The sequence below is a fragment of the Alosa sapidissima genome, chromosome 17 (assembly GCF_018492685.1).
Source record: "Alosa sapidissima isolate fAloSap1 chromosome 17, fAloSap1.pri, whole genome shotgun sequence".
Classification (NCBI taxonomy): domain Eukaryota; kingdom Metazoa; phylum Chordata; class Actinopteri; order Clupeiformes; family Clupeidae; genus Alosa; species Alosa sapidissima.
Window position 1 is genome coordinate 8,060,175 of NC_055973.1, and position 17,500 is coordinate 8,077,674.

Genomic DNA, 17,500 nt, shown 5'->3' on the forward strand with positions numbered 1-17,500 from the left:
GGTAGTCGAGGGGCGACGGGCGTCAGCGACGCGCAGAAAGGGGCACAAAATGGCACATAAATAAACACTTGGCTGCGAATCATCGTGCCGAAGGACTCGCCGAAAGATAGGTGCTTGCTGTGCCCCATTTTCAGTCTGTTCAGATTTCTGTTCCCGTCAACGTTATGTTCCAAAACAAAAACAAACAGCATAACAATGCCTCGAGCCTGAGCGATGGGTGTGTGTGTGTGTGTGTGTGTGTGTGTGTGTGTGTGGAGATGAAGACTGTATAAGTTATTTCTCTTATTGAACTCAGAGTAGCTCTGTTCTCCAGCATAACAAAGGGAATTCTATGGTTGGCAACTCTCTCTGATGTCCGACACTTCGCCAGAGAATTCAGCTACTTGAAATCAGTTCTTTTAGGCAAGAGTGAGTTTCACTGCGATTAAGTGCCTGCCTAATTGCTATAATTTCTATTATCACATAATTCTTTTCATTCCGCTCATTATGGTGGTTGGCCTAACGTGGCTGGTGGACTCTGAAGGACATATTAAAGCCAGTATTGAAACTGTGCCGAATGAACAGCAAGTGTCTTGAGTGAGAATGTGTGCAAGAGGCTGTGCGTTAATACGCTACCGCCACACTCTCATGCTCCAAGAACTCTCTTTTCATAAATGTGTGGCTGCAAGCTTCTTGCATGAAAGGCTGTTCTTGAAAGGAGGGACTGATTCACAGGTTCACATTCAAAGATAAGACCATGATGCCGTCAGACAAGACTACCTTGGCTAAACACACTATGATCTACCAACTATGTAGCAGATGGATACACACACACACACACACACTGATGCAAACATCTGATGTAAATATCACCAGAGCAATAGGAATGACACCCAAGGAGTACACTACCTTTAAAATGTATATAAAGATATATGTACACTCTGCTACCTTTGTTTGAAGACACGCTACCTAACATGAAAGGGGGAAGGCTAGCAGTAATGCACCAGTCTGGAGCACCATTTCAGTCTCATCCGTGGGCAGTGGGCTCTGCTCTGCTCCGTCTTTAGCACCTCATCCACGTGCATCATCATGGGAACTGCCTCAGGGTGGTTGGAGTCTGACGCAAGGAGGAAGCCTTGCCCTGGGGTGAGTCTTCAGCCCCTTCAGGCCTTCAGGTTCACAGTCAATTAGCCTGCACATTTCATTTCCCTCTTTCTTTGTAACCATCTCTCACTTTCTCTCTAATCATCACTCTCCCCCTCTCTCTCTCTCTCTCTCTCCACTTTTCCCCCCAACACATTGCTATCTATGTCTACCTCTCTAAGAAACACTGTTGCTCTACCATCAATCATTCAGATGTATATCTACTCTTGCTCAGCTCTCTGATGTAGTACACATCGCAAAGCCTCTCTGTGATCATAACTAAATAGCAAAACAGTATAATCATCATGTCAATAAGAAGAAGACTAGGAGTACAGGTATAGTGCATTCTCTGCCGGCATTGTAATAAATCCATTCAACAGACATAGACATTCTCAATAACTTTTCTGAAAACTTAAAACTTAACTTTTCTCAAAAAATATTCTGTACACCTCTAGATAGCAGGTAATAATAATTATTATGCAATGTGTGCATGGTTGTAGTGTAGCTTAGATAAAGATCTAATAGAGGGGAAGAGGGGTCTCTGCCAGCTCAGTCTGAGCTCATCTCTTCATCGCTCCTACTCATCCCAGCAATTCTCTGCAACTTCATTTTCACTAATCTGTTCTTGTGTGTATATATGTGTGTGTGTGTGTGTGTGTGTGTGTGTGTTTGTGTGTGATTGACAGACAGACTGCCTGGGCAGACCAGTAAAATACATTTTCCAAATATAGCCATTTGCGTCCGATTTTAGTCATAAAAAAATCAAATAGGGCCAATAAAACACCAAATGATTATCACACCTAAAACACATTTCCTTCCCTTCCTTCATTTTCACAGATGGCTCTCAGTGAGCCCACAGCTCTGATGAGAATCAAAGAGAGCCTCAGGTGTGACGGCCTTCCAATCACCACCTCCCTGGATCCACAGAGGCAATAAAAAAAAGAAAGACACACACACACACACAGACATATAATATATATATATATATTTAAAAAAATCTCCTCCCTTGCTGTCCAGGCGTAACACACACACCCCAACCCCCACCTCATGCACATACACACACCCTACCTCGAAGGGGTGAGAGGGTGCCTGAAAATCAATGTGAATGGGGAGCAAATATGCCAGTATATGTCAAACCTGTGATGATGTCTGCAGGCACATCAGTCTTAGTCTCCTGCTGCCCTTGCACCTTTGCCCCATCTATGCCCATCTTAGAGCTGACCGACCACTCAATCTCATTTCCACTCAGAGATGCCGACTGATTGCAGGGCTTGCAGTGGATGCAGTTATCATTTCCGCACGATACAACTTTTTCCTGCTCAATACCAATATCACAACCTTGGGTATCTGCCGATACTGATAACCAAACTGATGCGACTAAGATGCAAAAAGTCCACAAATAAGCAGGTGAATAATATCAAAAGCAAATGACTATTTACATAAACCACACCATTGTATTCAACATGCAATAAAGCAGCTCCCCTGCTGTACTGCAGAGTCATCTTTAGGCCTACTCAACCGCCTTTGGGAGCTAACTTTGCTAAAACCGCTATACTTCACAGACAAGGCTGCACTCTAGATAGGTTTGATCTGAATCCTCACATTCAAAGCTCATAATGAGATGGAGGCTTACCTCACACTTTCACTTCAGGAAGAAAACTGTGCAGTGGTAAGTGGGACAGCTTTTACTGTATTTGAATTGATGGGAAAGAGGTGCTATGTGCATAACACTATATAGTAGAACTACATAGTGATGAAAATCACATTATGCAAGGAAAGATTATTTATAAAGGATTTTCTAAAACTACTATAAATATTAAGAGATATAGAAACTCAAATGTACTGATATTTAAAACTGAGATATCCATAAAATATGCAAACTTACTTTCAAATAGTGTGCAGAGAATGACTTTAATTACATTTAAATCATATATGTCTGTATGTCTGCAAGTGTAATCCACTTCATGTCTAACTTTGCCATCTAACCTAACTGTCCAATCACCGAAGATAGACTCCAAGCCCCTCTCTCCTCAAAGCATCTCCATTTCCTACCCTTAGCAGTCTGGCACATCTGACACTTCAAACATGCATATTTTCCTTTCTGTCTCCATGAACCACTTCTCTCCTTCAGTTCTCATAGCACTGTTACTTAACCATTGTGTGCTATTGACAAGGTCTCTTACTCCGTTTCTGAGTTTCTCAGTCAACTAATTAGGTGGCACAGTCAGTCTGAGAAGTTTGACGCATTAACTGCCATAGCAGATGCCAAGTCCATAATGTAAGTCTGCCTCAGAGTATATATTACTTTGGTTGGTGAGGGTGCATAAAGGTTTCTATCATAAATCAGGAAAAAAAAATGTGTGGAAACTCATCAAAACAATTCTCCAAGGTGCCCAGAGTCTACTCATCTGAAACTTAATTAGGGGGAAGGATGAAATAGGAGTACTCTCGGTCTGATGGCACTTTCTGGAAAGTTCTGTTTCTTTAGACGACAGGGATACCAAAGCTCAAATCATCAGAATTGTGAGTGTAGTGACCTTTTTATCTCTGGTAAAGGTCACCGAACATGGAATCTCTTCTAGAAGATTCTGAGCCCAGCATTGAAAAGGTAGAGGAAGCCCAAGCTGTGGGGACACACTCCAACCACAGGGAGGAAAAAAAAGAGACGTCATATTAAACAGGTGAACGGGGACATGTCTCTCCCTCTCTCTCCCTCTCTCTCTCCCTTGTATTTTTCCTCTCTCTGGAGCTTCTCTGTCACAGAATGTTATCCTCTCTCTCTCTCAGACAAACTCTCACTTCTTTTCCCCCTGAGTCTCCTCCTCTCTCTTTTCTCCCCATTTAATCTCTGATTCTCTCCCTTACCCCCCCCACCCCCCCACACCCCAACCCCCAGCCGTGTCGCCGTATACTGTAGCTGTCAGAGGTGAGCGTGCTCAGTGGAGTCTGACGGTGAGTTGTCAGAGCCTGGGGGGCAACCAGGGCCTGCAAGGGACACTGGACCCTCATCAGGCCCAGCCTGTCACTCGTTCACCTCACACAAGCCTTACACTTTCTCTCTCTCTCCCCTTCCTTCCTTCAGTTCACTCTATCGCATGTGTGTATGTGATCCACACTCATTCACCTCACACAAACCCCTCATTCTCTCCCTTGCTTTCTTTCTCTCCATGTGTGTCCCATACTCATCAGGGAGCAAGCCACTTCCTGCGTTTCAAGACTCCCAACGCAACCTGTCAGACTTTATTAGGGATCATCTGAGCTGAGTGTGCAACGCTGGACACTTTTCGCCCTTAACGGACGCCATCTTGGCCAAATAGCGGAAGGGGAGGGAGCGTTTTCAAACTCGTGGAAATCGCGGTTGACAAAGCTGAAGCAGCAGCAGTGGAAAACAGACTTTACGGAGGTACAAGCAAGTTATAACATAAACGGTTCATGTTTTGACACAGTATGACCATGTCACTGTCGAGTTGAGGACGCCAATAAAGTTATGTTAAAATGTTTGCGATCGTCATTTCCGTGAAGTGCACGGAGTTAGTGTTTGATATGAGAAAATACTATTTTGTTAAAATTTGCGCACTCCGCCAGTAAGCACACAGTGCACATAGTGTACTACACGAAAGTGTACTCACGTAAGTACACCAATTGAGACAGACTCTCTCTCTCTCTCTCTCTCTCTCTTTCTCTCTCATTTCTTTTTCTCAGGGCTTCACCCTGTTTATTCTGAGTCACTGCACCTGGAGGTGGATGTTTGCTTTAAGGCTTAACGTTTGTAGGAAAGGTAATGAAGAGACACTATAGTGTATAGTGGGAATCGAGGTGCTTTTCGCCTCAAACAGTTTGTTCATAATCTACTGGTCAGGAAGTGTGTCAATGTTGGGGAGGAGGGTGGACTCTGTAGGAGATTTGGTGGAGGAAAGAATGAGGAGCATAATGAAATCTATCCTCAGTAACAGGAGCCACCCGCTGCATGACACTGTGGTTGCCCAGCAAAGCAGCCGCAGAGACCGACTCCTCTCCATGAGCTGCAGGACTGAGAGGTTCAGAAGGTCATTTGTTCCGGCCGTCATAAGACTGCATAACGGACCTGTTTGAGATGCATTAATTATTTACTACTAATGATAGTAGCTTGTTTTGTGACTCTTTTTATTTTATTAACTGTTGTCATCAGGGTTTTTATGAGTGTATTGCAGTAAGAATGCTTGTTGGTAGACAACACACTGCTGCTGGACATCTGAATTTCCCCTGCTGGGATGAATAAAAGTATATCTATCTATCTATGTATCTATCTCTCTATGTATCTCTCTATCTATGTGAGGGAAGGCGGGAGAGAGAGGGAGAGAGAGAGAGAGAGTTGCCAAGGTGTCTGAACAAAACCAAATGAGTGGACTGCAATGAAAGTGGAATGGATTAATTGTTTTAGGAAAAAAACTCTGTGGTAGAGAGATGGTATAACTGAAAAGTATGCACGCCAAAGCTGGCCGTGCCCTTGAGGCCACTTCAGCCCTTGAGAACTGAAAGAACACATTTACAGCTCTGAAAGAATTACATTTTTTACACTGCTCACAGAACAAAGATGACATACTGTATGGCTTCTTGCCCCAAGCGTGAGAAAGCTGCAACTGAGTGTCCTGGAGACTGGAGCTGTGCCTAATGGAGATCGTATGGAGTGATCGTGGCTGGGCTGGGTTTGTGACAGTGTGTGTGTGTGTGTGTGTGTGTGTGTGTGTGTGTGTGTGTGTGTGTGGTATCACATGTGAAGTATGAAGATCAGGGTACAGTATACTGTGCCACAGGGTGTGCCAACTAAACAGGGATGTGGACTAAAGATTTGCAGAACAATGTGGTGCACAAGTGTGTGTGTGTGTGTGTGTGTGTGTGTGTGTGTGTGTGTGTGTGTGTGTGTGTGTGTGTGTGTGTGTGTGTGTGTGTGTGTGTGTGCGTGCATGTGTGTGGTCTAACTGAAAAATAAATTCTCTCACCTTTTTGTAGAGACTCCGCAGATCCCTGTACTGCCACATGCTACTGAGAACCTGTGATGCAGCTTTCACCACCTTTGGCGAGTGCCTGGACAAGTGAAAGAGAGAGTGAGAGAGAGAGAGAGAGAGAGAGAAAGAAAGAGAGAGAAAGAAAGAAAGAAACTCTGATGACAAAGAAAAACTGATGTACTAGTTTGAGAGAATGGTGGTGTGATGGTGTTGTTGATCACACAAAGAGTGGCTAAACTTTGGTAAAGGCTTAAGTTCTTTGTACATACAGCCATGCTGGCTAACTATAGCGTAATTTAACTAAGGAAAGTTCTTAACTGAACTGAACTGAACTGAAATGCAAAATGTAAATTCTACAAGTGATGTCATGGGGTATTTCATGTTAGTCAGTGATCAACTAGACTTGAAGAAGACGCACAGCCGAAATGTCGCCAAATCAAAATGTCCACTGCATCTAGAAACAGAGTGTGCCAATTTTTCCTTTTTGACTTTAGCAGTGATCTACTAAAAATAATTTTGCGGTTAATCATGACCGACGTGAATGCTTATCTTGATTTATCTGTAAGGAAAACATAGGCCTAAACAAACAACAGTTTCTTATGTATGGCAGCAATGTTTACATCATCAACACAGTACCCCCCTCCCTGAGATTGACAATACCTTATAGTATTGAACAGTTACCAGTGGAGACTGAGCATCTGCCACACTCAGAACAGAGAAACATAACATGCTTTGTGTGGCTGTCTCAGACCTCGATCGGGTGGCAATTTGCCTCCACATTCACAAAATGCCAACTTCTTGTAAGGGAGAAACAATGTGTTGGATGGGAATTTGGCCTGACAACATAAATTGTGCAAGAGAATAATCCATTCTTTGATTCACAGCAGCAAAGGTTTACACAAGCAGGAAGACATTTTGAAGCAAGATTTCATCACATCTTTTACTTCATATAACCCTTTGTTTAAATGAAGAAAACTTTCTCTGTCATTATGAAAACTCTCTTTATCTGCATATGTATATGTAGTATACATATTTTTGTATGTGTGAGTGCATGTGCATGTGCATGTTTGTATGTATGCATGTCTGTATGCATCCTTTTATCTATATACAGTATACTGTGTATATGATACATCCATTTATCCTTTTATCAATGATGTACAGTGCATCTTCGTATGATGCACACAGTCCACATTTGTTTGATGTAGCCAACATCCGCACATCACACGTCATTTGAAATACTATTAATAATGTTTCACATGTACAGCTAGTGTGATGCCTTACCAATCATCACAGTACAGGGAATGACATATTCAATGGTTCTTCTTTCTATGTGTGGTCTATATGTAATGGATTTTCATTTACAGACCAGAGAGCGTGCAGACCAGAAATGCAACCATGGTAACATTAATCTACCATAAGCCTTTCTGAGAGGTTTGAGTCATTCTGAACTTTCACGTGCGTGTGTGCGTGTGTTGATTTGTGTATACGTGTGAACATGTGTGCATGTGTTTGTCTTATTCTATGTATTTGTGTGTGAGAGAGTGTGTGTGTGTGTGTGTGTGTGTGTGTGTGTGTGTGTGTGTGTGTGTGTGTGTGTGTGCGTGTGCGTGCATGTGAAACAATACTGGATATATCTACGAGGCTGCGGTGCGACTAGACGACAGGATGTGATGGGTCGCTTGAGCCTGGTGTCTGTCTGCTGATGCAGCAGGCTGTGTCTGCTTGTGGCCTGGTGCCAGGGAGCCAATATTCATCACAGCGTGTCACGCTGACACACCACCCCACTGCAAGGCCTCACACCAGTCAGACATCATCTGCCTCATGAAGGCCAGAGATAGAGAGAGACATAGTAGCAATAACAGCCCAGCCTCGATGCGGAAACTGAGAGCCACAGAGAGAACCGTTCCAATGTGAATCTTAAGATGGAATAAAATATCTTTGAGTGTTTCTTCTTTTACTAGTAAGAATGTTCCTATGCTTCATTGAAGTGTGAATGCCATACAGGTACTTTCACGAACAGTTATAGAATGTACAGTAAGAATGTAAGTATCTAGAATGTAAGAATGTAGAGTGTATGAATGCAGAATGTAACACTGTGCCCTAATCACATGTGACGTGAGCGAGTGTCAGTGATGACACCCAACAGTCAGATGCTCCCACACAGTTAGGTCAAGCTGTAAGAATGTAAGAAGGTAGAATGTAGGAATGCAGAATGTAAGAATGTAGTGGCGGAATGGGTGCAGAATGTCAGAATGTCAGAATGTGGAAAATGCAAATGCAAACATCAGAGGCGCAAGCAAGAGCTGTTTCTCGGCTCTGGTAACAGTGCAGAATGTGGAACGCAGGAATGCAGAAGATTGTAAGAATGGGGTTACAGACCTCTGGCAATAAATCCTAGCAAGTGGACCTGTGCTAAATTATGACCAGAGAGTTTACATTGACATTACAGTCTAGAAAATGTACATAAGGTAATTATAGCCTTCAGATAGTAATATCTAGTAAGTGTGCTTAATCTTCACCTAGGTCCAAACAAAATGGAAAATGTTTAAAGCAATTAATTCACTTATTTTGTCTAGTTAAGAAATAGCTGAAGGTATATGAGGGCCAGCAGTAACCAGAACAATATTCTGTGCCGAGATCTGAACAGCACACTTCATTTGCCAGGAGCAGGAACTGGAATGACATCAAATGACTGCTTGAAAAACTTCAACTTTCAGAAGATGAACTTTTTCTCCCTCTGGATTTTTGGCTGTTTTTTTTTGCTTATTAGAGCAGACAGACAAACAGAAAAACTCTTGATCATAAACAGAGACGAGAAGAAGTCTTTGAGGTTGCAGTGGCGTCCTTGTGTGCTTGTATGTGTGTGTGTGTGTGTGTGTGTGTGTGTGTGTGTATAGTGACGCTTACTGTGCCACTTACTTGTCTCCTTTGCTGCGAGCTATGCCGATGAGCTTCTCAATGCCGCCTGCGTCGCGCAGTGCTTTGGCGTTCTCCATGTTCTTCGTGATGACTTCGTGCAGTGCACAGCAGATGGCTGTCACCGTGTCGTCCGACATGGTTTTACTCCCACTGCTGTTGGCAGTGCCCCCTCCACCGCTGCTGCCACCCGTGCCCCCGCCGCCCCCACCACCACCACCACCACCACTGGAGCTGTTGCTGGTGCTGCCTGGTAAGCGATGGACCAGGTCCCGCATGGCATACTTGCCTAGAGGGGTCAAAGAAAAGGTCACAAATATTAGTGCTTATTACTGTGTCCATATTAGCTGCTGCTACTACTACTACTACTAGTCTGAGTGCTATCTGAGTGCTTTCACAAGCTCTCACAAGTGCCTGTGAGGTCAAAAGTGTCACATTATTTGCCACTACAGTAGCTCAGTTTGGAACACAAGATCAGGAATGGGTTTACTGAGTTGGTGAAAAGTAAAGGCGTTAGGCAAGGGATGATTACAGTCAAAGACAAGGTCAAAAACAAGCTAGAAGACAATGACACAATGTTAGCCATATGATGGTAATATATAGCAGTTTGGGTTGACCAGCCAGGTCTGGTCTATCAGGAGTAGGCCCTAAGTGACTCTATACAATGACATCTTGGGCTCATAGTCTTAAACAATCCAAGCATTTCTGTGGCTCCGGTAGGGTAGTCATGTGTTTTTGAAGTGGGAGCATTGTCTGTGTAGCTTACATAGACTATGAGAAAGCACTTTAAAGCCAGTGTGAGCCTTGTTAACTGTATCCACATTGTTTTTCGTAGACTATGAACCAGCATTTAAGGTCTCAGTTAACCAGGATTAACTGAGACCTCATGTTATACCAATGTTGTATGAGTAATAAGGATGGCAACATTGTCTTCTCTTGGTTTTGAAGACACTAAACAAATGTCATGTTTTTACTAAATAAAAGCCACTTTTCCAATTAATGTAACATTCCTGTGGTTTTCTTTGTGCTAGAAAAATAACTCTCTCTGTGGTGTGTGTGTGTGTGTGTGTGTGTGTGTGTGTGTGTGTGTGTGTGTGTGTGTGTGTGTGTGTGTGCCTTCATGCATGTTTTGTCATGATTCAAGTGTGTGCCAAAACTTTTCTGAAAACCTCTTTCTCTGTCTTCCCAGCTTCCCTAAAGAGCACCATTGTACTCAACTCAATGAGGCTGACTCATGTGGCATTTGCCAAGGAAGGCAGACAAAGAGGAGAGAAGAAAGGAAGCAGACATTAAATTGAAGTGTTCAAAGGGTGCAATTAAATTCAATATTTCCATGAGAGAGCCATGAGTGATTGTCTGCTTTCTAGACATTTCTGACACGTACCCACTGATGAAGTGATGGAACATTGAATGATATAGTTTCTGTATGATCACATAACATCCCTTTAAGCAGAGAGAAACTGTGTCTGTGAGGTAGGTACATTCAAAAGTTTAATTGTCTCTCTCTTATGGGACCATCAACCACAGTGTGGCAACCGGTTAGCTTCTTCTGTGTTCATAACCTTCTACTTTGTTTGAGTTCCCATATCACTATGGTTGAGTAGTAATGAGTACGGTTACGTTTGGCATGTTGAGGTTGCAGTTGAGGTTTTATAATCCTGTAGAGCCGGGTTCAAACCTGGGTGAAGGACTTCTATCACTACAGTGAAGTTGTATTCCACTCTGGCTAATTCACATGCTCACTTTGACTTCACCCTTGTGGTAGTAAAGCCCCTGAAGGTGCCTGGGGATGTTCAGTGTAGCAAAGATCACAACTCACACTCTCACAAGTCTAAAACACTACACATTACTGAATCCATCATCCTGACATGTCTATCCGCATATCACATGTGTGAGTTGAGCATTGTGTAATATTTGAGTGACATAAATACACAGTGGAGGAGCTCAAGAGCAATGTGTAACATTCAACACTAGTCAACATACAAATGTACTGTCCATCCATACTGTATAATCCCAAAACAAAAAAAACTCAGACAAGATCCCCATGATATGGATGGCTTGGCTGTCATTTGAAATGGGATTATGACCTGGCGTGATTGCATATTTGTATGACACAGTGGGCACCAAGAACTACTGTAGGTTACTGACTTCAGAGGAAATACAGGTGCTGGTCATATAATTAGAATATCATGAAAAAGTTGATTTATTTTAGTAATTCCATTCAAAAAGTGAAACTTGTATAATGTATACATTCATTCCACACAGACTGATATATTTCAAGTGTTTATTTTTTTTTAATTTTGATGATTACAACTGACAACTAATAAAAACCCCAAATTCAGTATCTCAGAAAATTAGAATATTGTTTCAAGGTTCAACATTGAAGACACCTGGTGCCACACTCTAATCAGCTAATTAACTCAAACACCTGCAAAGGCCTTTAAATGGTCTCCCAGTCTAGTTCTGTAGGCTACACAATCATGGGGAAGACTGTTGATTTCACAGTTGTCCAAAAGACACAAGGAGGGCAAGACACAAAAGGTCATTGCTAAAGAGGCTGGCTGTTCACAGAGCTCTGTGTCCAAGCACATTAAAAGAGAGACGAAGGGAAGGAAAAGATGTGGTAGAAAAAAATGTACAAGCAATAGGGATAACCGCACCCTGGAGAGGATTGTGAAACAAAAATCATTAAAAAATGTGGGGGAGATTCACAAACAGTGGACTGCAGCTGGAGTCAGTGCTTCAAGAACCACCACGCACAGACGTATGCAAGAGATGGGTTTTAGCTGTCGCATTCCTTGTGTCAAGCCACTCTTGAACAAGAGAGTGGTCCAAAGTTATGTTCTCTGATAAAAGTAAATTTTACAGTTCCTTTGAAAATCAAGGTCCCAGATTCTGGAGGAAGAGAGGAGATGCACAGAATCCACGTTGCTTGAAGTCCAGTGTAAAGTTTCCCCAGTCAGTGATGGTTTGGGGTGCCATGTCATCTGCTGGTTTTGGTCCACTGTGTTTTCTGAGGTCCAGGATCAACGCAACCGTCTATCAGGAAGTTTTAGAGCACTTCATGCTTCCTACTGCTGACCAACTTTATGGAGATGCAGATTTCATTTTCCAACAGGACTTGGCAACTGCACACAGTGCCAAAGCTACCAGTACCTGGTTTAAGGACCATGGTATCCCTGTTCTTAATTGGCCAGCAAACTCGCCTGACCTTAACGCCATAGAAAATCTATGGGGTTTTGTGAAGAGGAAGATGCGATACACCAGACCCAACAATGCAGAAGAGCTGAAGGCCACTATCAGAGCAACCTGGGCTCTCATAACACCTGACCAGTGCCACAGACTGATCGACTCCATGCCACGCCGCATTGCTGCAGTAATTCAGGAAAAAGGAGCCCCAACTAAGTATTGAGTGCTGTACATGCTCATTCTTTTCATGTTCATACTTTTCAGTTGGCCAACATTTCTAAAAAAACTTTTTTTGTATTGATCTTAAAGGAACCGTATGTAAGAAATGTATTTCAATTAATCATAAAATGGCCCTGATATGTCATAGACATTAAGAAATCATGTTCATTTCAAATACTTATATCACTGACAACAGTAGTCCGGCCAGGATATTGTCATTTAAAAAGTGAAGTTGCAGCCCTCAACTGATGTTTATGTTGTCATGTTGTGTTTTGGCCTGATGCGCCACCGTCCACCTATCTACTTATCACAAAGTCAGTAGTGTTTCGGCATCCAGGTTGCCAGCTCTGCCAGTCAGAGGGGAGGGGAAGGGGATACAGCGCTCTACAGTAATTTGAAAGTGATTGTAGTACCAGCTTTGGCCACAATCTTACATACGGTTCCTTTAAGTAATATTCTAATTTTTTGAGATACTGAATTTGGGATTTTCATTAGTTTTAATCATCAAAATTAAAAAAACTATACATTTGAAATATATCAGTCTGTGTGTAATGAATGAATATAATATACACGTTTCACTTTTTGAATGGAATTACTTACATAAATCAACTTTTTGATGATATTCTAATTATATGACCAGCACCTGTATACTGTATGGACGCTCAATAGACTACACAGGCAGTACAGTGCCTGTGCCTACAGAGAAGTCCTACAGTGTGTGTTCAGCTTTTCATTAAGGTAGAGACCTGTGTGCCGTCTGCTCCCAGTGTTAATGAAAACAGCTATAGATGCAGGAGCACGGGTGTGCTAGTGAGGGGGATGTTATAGCCTCTATTGTCTTCCAGATGCAGCCATTGATCTTTCACTTTATTGTCCCCGGAGAATAAAAGTAAACAATCACTGTAATGATTTTTTTGTTTGTTTTGCAGTTCAGCGTGGGCACTAGGAGAATGGCACAACACGGAGGGGAAAACAAAAGTGTTTTGGTCTTCTGTTGTTGTGTTCTCTCTCTCTCTCCTTTTCTCTCTGTTCATATTGTATACAGAGGACAATGGGCACAAAACAATGAGTAGCTATGAATATATGACATTTTCAAGTTTAAGCTCAAATTTAAGTTCATATTCAATGTTTAATGTTTGCAAAAGGCATGGTAAATTGTACTGGGATGTCGCTCCGAACAACGTGGATTTACCAACCTCACAGCCAGCTGAAACCCTTTCCCACACCTGTGTCAGTTAGCCTATGCTCAGAAATGTCTGAGAAAAACGTTGATATGATATGCTGAACAAGTGACAGATTTTCAACATAAAGCATATGAAAAATGAATGAAAAAATGGCCTAATTTCTCATCAGTGCACCCAAAGTTAATTGGTGTGTGCTTATCTTGTCCTCGCAGGCTAAGGCGCCTCTCTCGCCTGAATGGACAATATGGAGCCTCTGAGCCGCTGGGACGTGAACCGTGCGTGAGAGAAGTTCTGGTGGGAAAGCGCAGATACGTTTGAAAGGGGGAGAGAACTGCGCCGATGGATCAATGTGAACACTCTCAAAAGCTCATTAATATTGGCATCCTAATGATGATGGCTCATGCTTGATTTAATCACAAGTGTGAGAGTGCAAACTCTTACTTTTTAACATAGCACATGTAGCAATGAAATATGTCGATCTTATGTGGATTTTTTTGTTGAGATTGGCATGTAACTGTGGAGTGTCATTCATTCTATATGTTTTATTACTGCATTAATGGGATATTAAAGGAAACATTCCGGCAATTTTTCACATAGATCTCTGTTTTTCTCGGGGTCACAGAGTACTGTCGCTACTGTCGCTGTTAATGTTAATGTTATGTTCAGGTTCATTCATTCTATAATTTCTTCTAACCTATATCAGAACTCAACAATTTATTGTCTAATTTAATTTTATTGTCTGTCTCCTCCCTGACTCTGTCAGTGATTTTAGTAGATGCTGAATCTGTACAGAGCCTTTGCCTGTACATCCAGAATATTCCTCCTCACACACATTCCCCTAGATGGTGTGAAAAATACAACCAGCTCTTGTAATAACAACATATTTAATGTGACTCTGCAGTGGAGGCTTAGTTTACTTGTCCAGCCGGTCCCTGACTGATTAAACCAAAATACTATGTGCACTCAAGCTAATCACCCTTACAAATAGCTATGATTGTGTATGTGTGTGTTTTATCTTGTAATTCCTCCATTAAGAGACCATGTTTTGTTGTTTGTTGAAACCGTTTGTTTAAAGTTGTGTGTTTTTAGTGTGAGATTAGACACAACATTGCCAGTGATTGATGTGCACTCTAACACACCACGAAAAGGACACTCGAATAAACAGAGAATAATTATGTGGTGATTTGAAATTATGATAATTAAATCTGCTCAAAGTGCACTCTAATTGTTTATTTATAAAACATTTGTAGATGTACAAGCAAGAAATTAATTGTTAAAGTTCCATTATATATTTTTTAATGTACATTTCCTGGTTTTATTTTGCAAGAGGAGATGTTTTTCTTCAGACACAAAAAACATTGCACTAGAATATACCAAAGTTTGATGATCACGAGACTTAAACACTCAAATAAGGAAATAACGCTAAGGGCAATCACAATGCCGCCTACACAGACTCCTTCCTCTTCCTCCTCCTCATCACCACCCTATTAAGCATGGAGTGCACTCGTCTGTGCAGGACCTGCTGTCTCCGTCACAGCCCTGTGCTGCGTGACTCTTTGGCCACCCCTTGCCTGTTTGGAGCCTCTCATCCTGAGTGTTCCGGGCTAATCAGGGATGAATGGAGAGCCAGTTCTTCAGTCCAACGAAAGTCTATTCTCTCATGATCACTCCAAAACAGGCAATCAGCCAAAGCTAGCCATTTCGATCATAATAATCATTATCAACATCATCATCATCACTGTTGTGCTTCCTCAGAGCACGCACCTCTGGAGTGGCTCAGAGTTTGACCAGTGCCAACAGAGATTCTGCAAACCATTTCACAGGAATACTTAGGAATGAAAAATTAAGTCATTATGGTCTGAACGTTGCGTTACGCCTTTCTCAGACAACGCTCACAGCCTTTGGGCTTATACACTCCTGATAACCAGGTTAGTGAGAGAAAACGCAGCACACAACATGACAGCATAAAAAAAAATAAAAAAAACAACTGCCAACTGCTGATGGCATTCCTGAGTCGACTGAATGGATGCAAGGCATAAGCGAGAGAGAGAGAAGGCACCTAGAAAGAAACGGCATACATAATTACTTCCAAACTCCTCACGAAGGATAACATGCGTCCAAAGAAAGTGGGCGCATTAATATTTTCCACGGCGAGTTCAAAGGGAGTGTGTAGAAGTGTGTAAAAGAGAGAGCCCAAGGAGCCTTGGCTGATTTAGACACACCACTCAGCGAGAACAAGCCCCAGGGTCTGACCGGTCTGTGTGGCTTAGCACCGCAGCCAAACTCAAACGGTTACCATAGATATGAGCACTTCAGCCAGCCTCCATATAGCAAGCTTAGAGTGAGGACTGACACTGCTTTCTGGATGGGAGAAGCAAGAGGGAAAGACACACCACAACACAACAGCATTTTCAAGCTAACTTAAAACACAAGATAGATTTCAATTAGAAATTGCCAGTGCCAGTGTGCTAGTTTCTAAAGAAATATTGAGCCCTAATTGATGGACTATTAATGTAGTCGGACAAAGAGCAACGTCTCTTAGGGTCTAGCACATAGTATTACATAAGCAAAACAATTTTGCCAAATGATTCACTTAGCCTTGTTTTATTTGCACTTGTTGCAGTCCTCTTGTTGATCAACTCTTTCTTGTTGCCCTTTCAGTTTCTGAGTGCCTTCCTTCTTCCATTCCTCACCAATGTAACCCCCCCCCCTCTCTCTCCTGAAGTCCAACTCACTGACCAATGAATGACTAAGATAAGCCCAAACTGAAGGTGACTCATCCTTTGGACACTCAGGCCTTCAATTAGATGGCAAACCTCGGCGTGGCTAGCAGCAAAGAGAACGATTCAGCCAAGACGCCAGATAAAATGTGTGGGATAAAACATGAGCTGATATTAATGTTCATAGAGCTTTCGCCTGAAGAGACCCTGAAGATAACGTGGTATTTCCCAAAGCGTAATTACAACTGGATCCTGTGCAACTCAGCCTCAACCTCCACTCATGTTTTAATGTGGCTGATTAGCTACATTGGAAAAGATGATGAGACAAATGTGTTTTATGTGTATGAAAATGTTCTATATGGTCTGGGCATTGCAACAGGTAAAATCCTATTTGGCATTTGATTAGGACCTATATGAGTAAGATCAATGTAACGATCCCCTTCAGCTGTTTGTTCTGTCACCCATGATAGTCCTATTGGTCTGGATTCATTTTAGACAACCCAAACCATCTGAAGATCTCTGTCTGGCCACACACACACACACACACACACACACACACACATAAGGTCATTGAAACGTCAACTTTCTGGATGGCAGCAAGCAGGACTTTACACTTCAAACATTTAGCCCAAATCTGTGCAGCTTAGCCGCTCCATCACCCAAACTGCCACTGCTGCTTCTACATGCCCAATTTAGCAGCACTCAAGCGCTTTCTCTCACAGCACTAGCAGTCATCTGGACTTCTCTAAAGGAAAGATATACGCACCACAAGTTCACCCATCCTTATGGACAGTGAGTTTGGAGTGGCATTCTTCAATGTTGATAAGAAAGAAAGAAGAGAGATCTTTTTAGCTTTAGTAGTCGTCTAATAGCAGTTAATGCGTCTCCATGGTAACTGGTTCAGAGTGTGAAGTACTGACGGCGAGAGCGTTCCTGAGTCATCTTGCCCTGAGCTACAGAGATGCAGCGCTGTGATGTACCTCGCCCACCAGGGGCACTCTCGCGTACCCCTACATCCTTGAGGAGGCCAGAGAGTGCGGTGCGTTCAGGAACCCCAAATTAATCAGTTCCCGAGAGTTATTCCCCTGGCCACCACTAGAAGTGGATATCATTACTGTGCTGCCAGACACCCTCTCTCCCATCGGACTCCAGACAAAAACACAGA

General features: G+C 42.5%; 1 protein-coding gene across 6 annotated transcripts in view; it reads right to left on the minus strand.

The window, feature by feature from the left end:
- The window catches only part of ctnnd2a (catenin (cadherin-associated protein), delta 2a), a 295,331-nt gene that overhangs the window by 16,694 nt on the left and 261,137 nt on the right, over positions 1 to 17,500 (minus strand). For all 6 annotated transcript variants that reach the window (XM_042068872.1, XM_042068871.1, XM_042068874.1 and 3 more), the window contains 2 exons: positions 9,027 to 9,312; positions 6,102 to 6,186 (listed from right to left, as the gene is read on the minus strand). In XM_042068872.1, the coding sequence (XP_041924806.1) occupies positions 6,102 to 6,186; positions 9,027 to 9,312 (371 nt within the window). The remainder of the gene's footprint in view (positions 1 to 6,101; positions 6,187 to 9,026; positions 9,313 to 17,500) is intronic.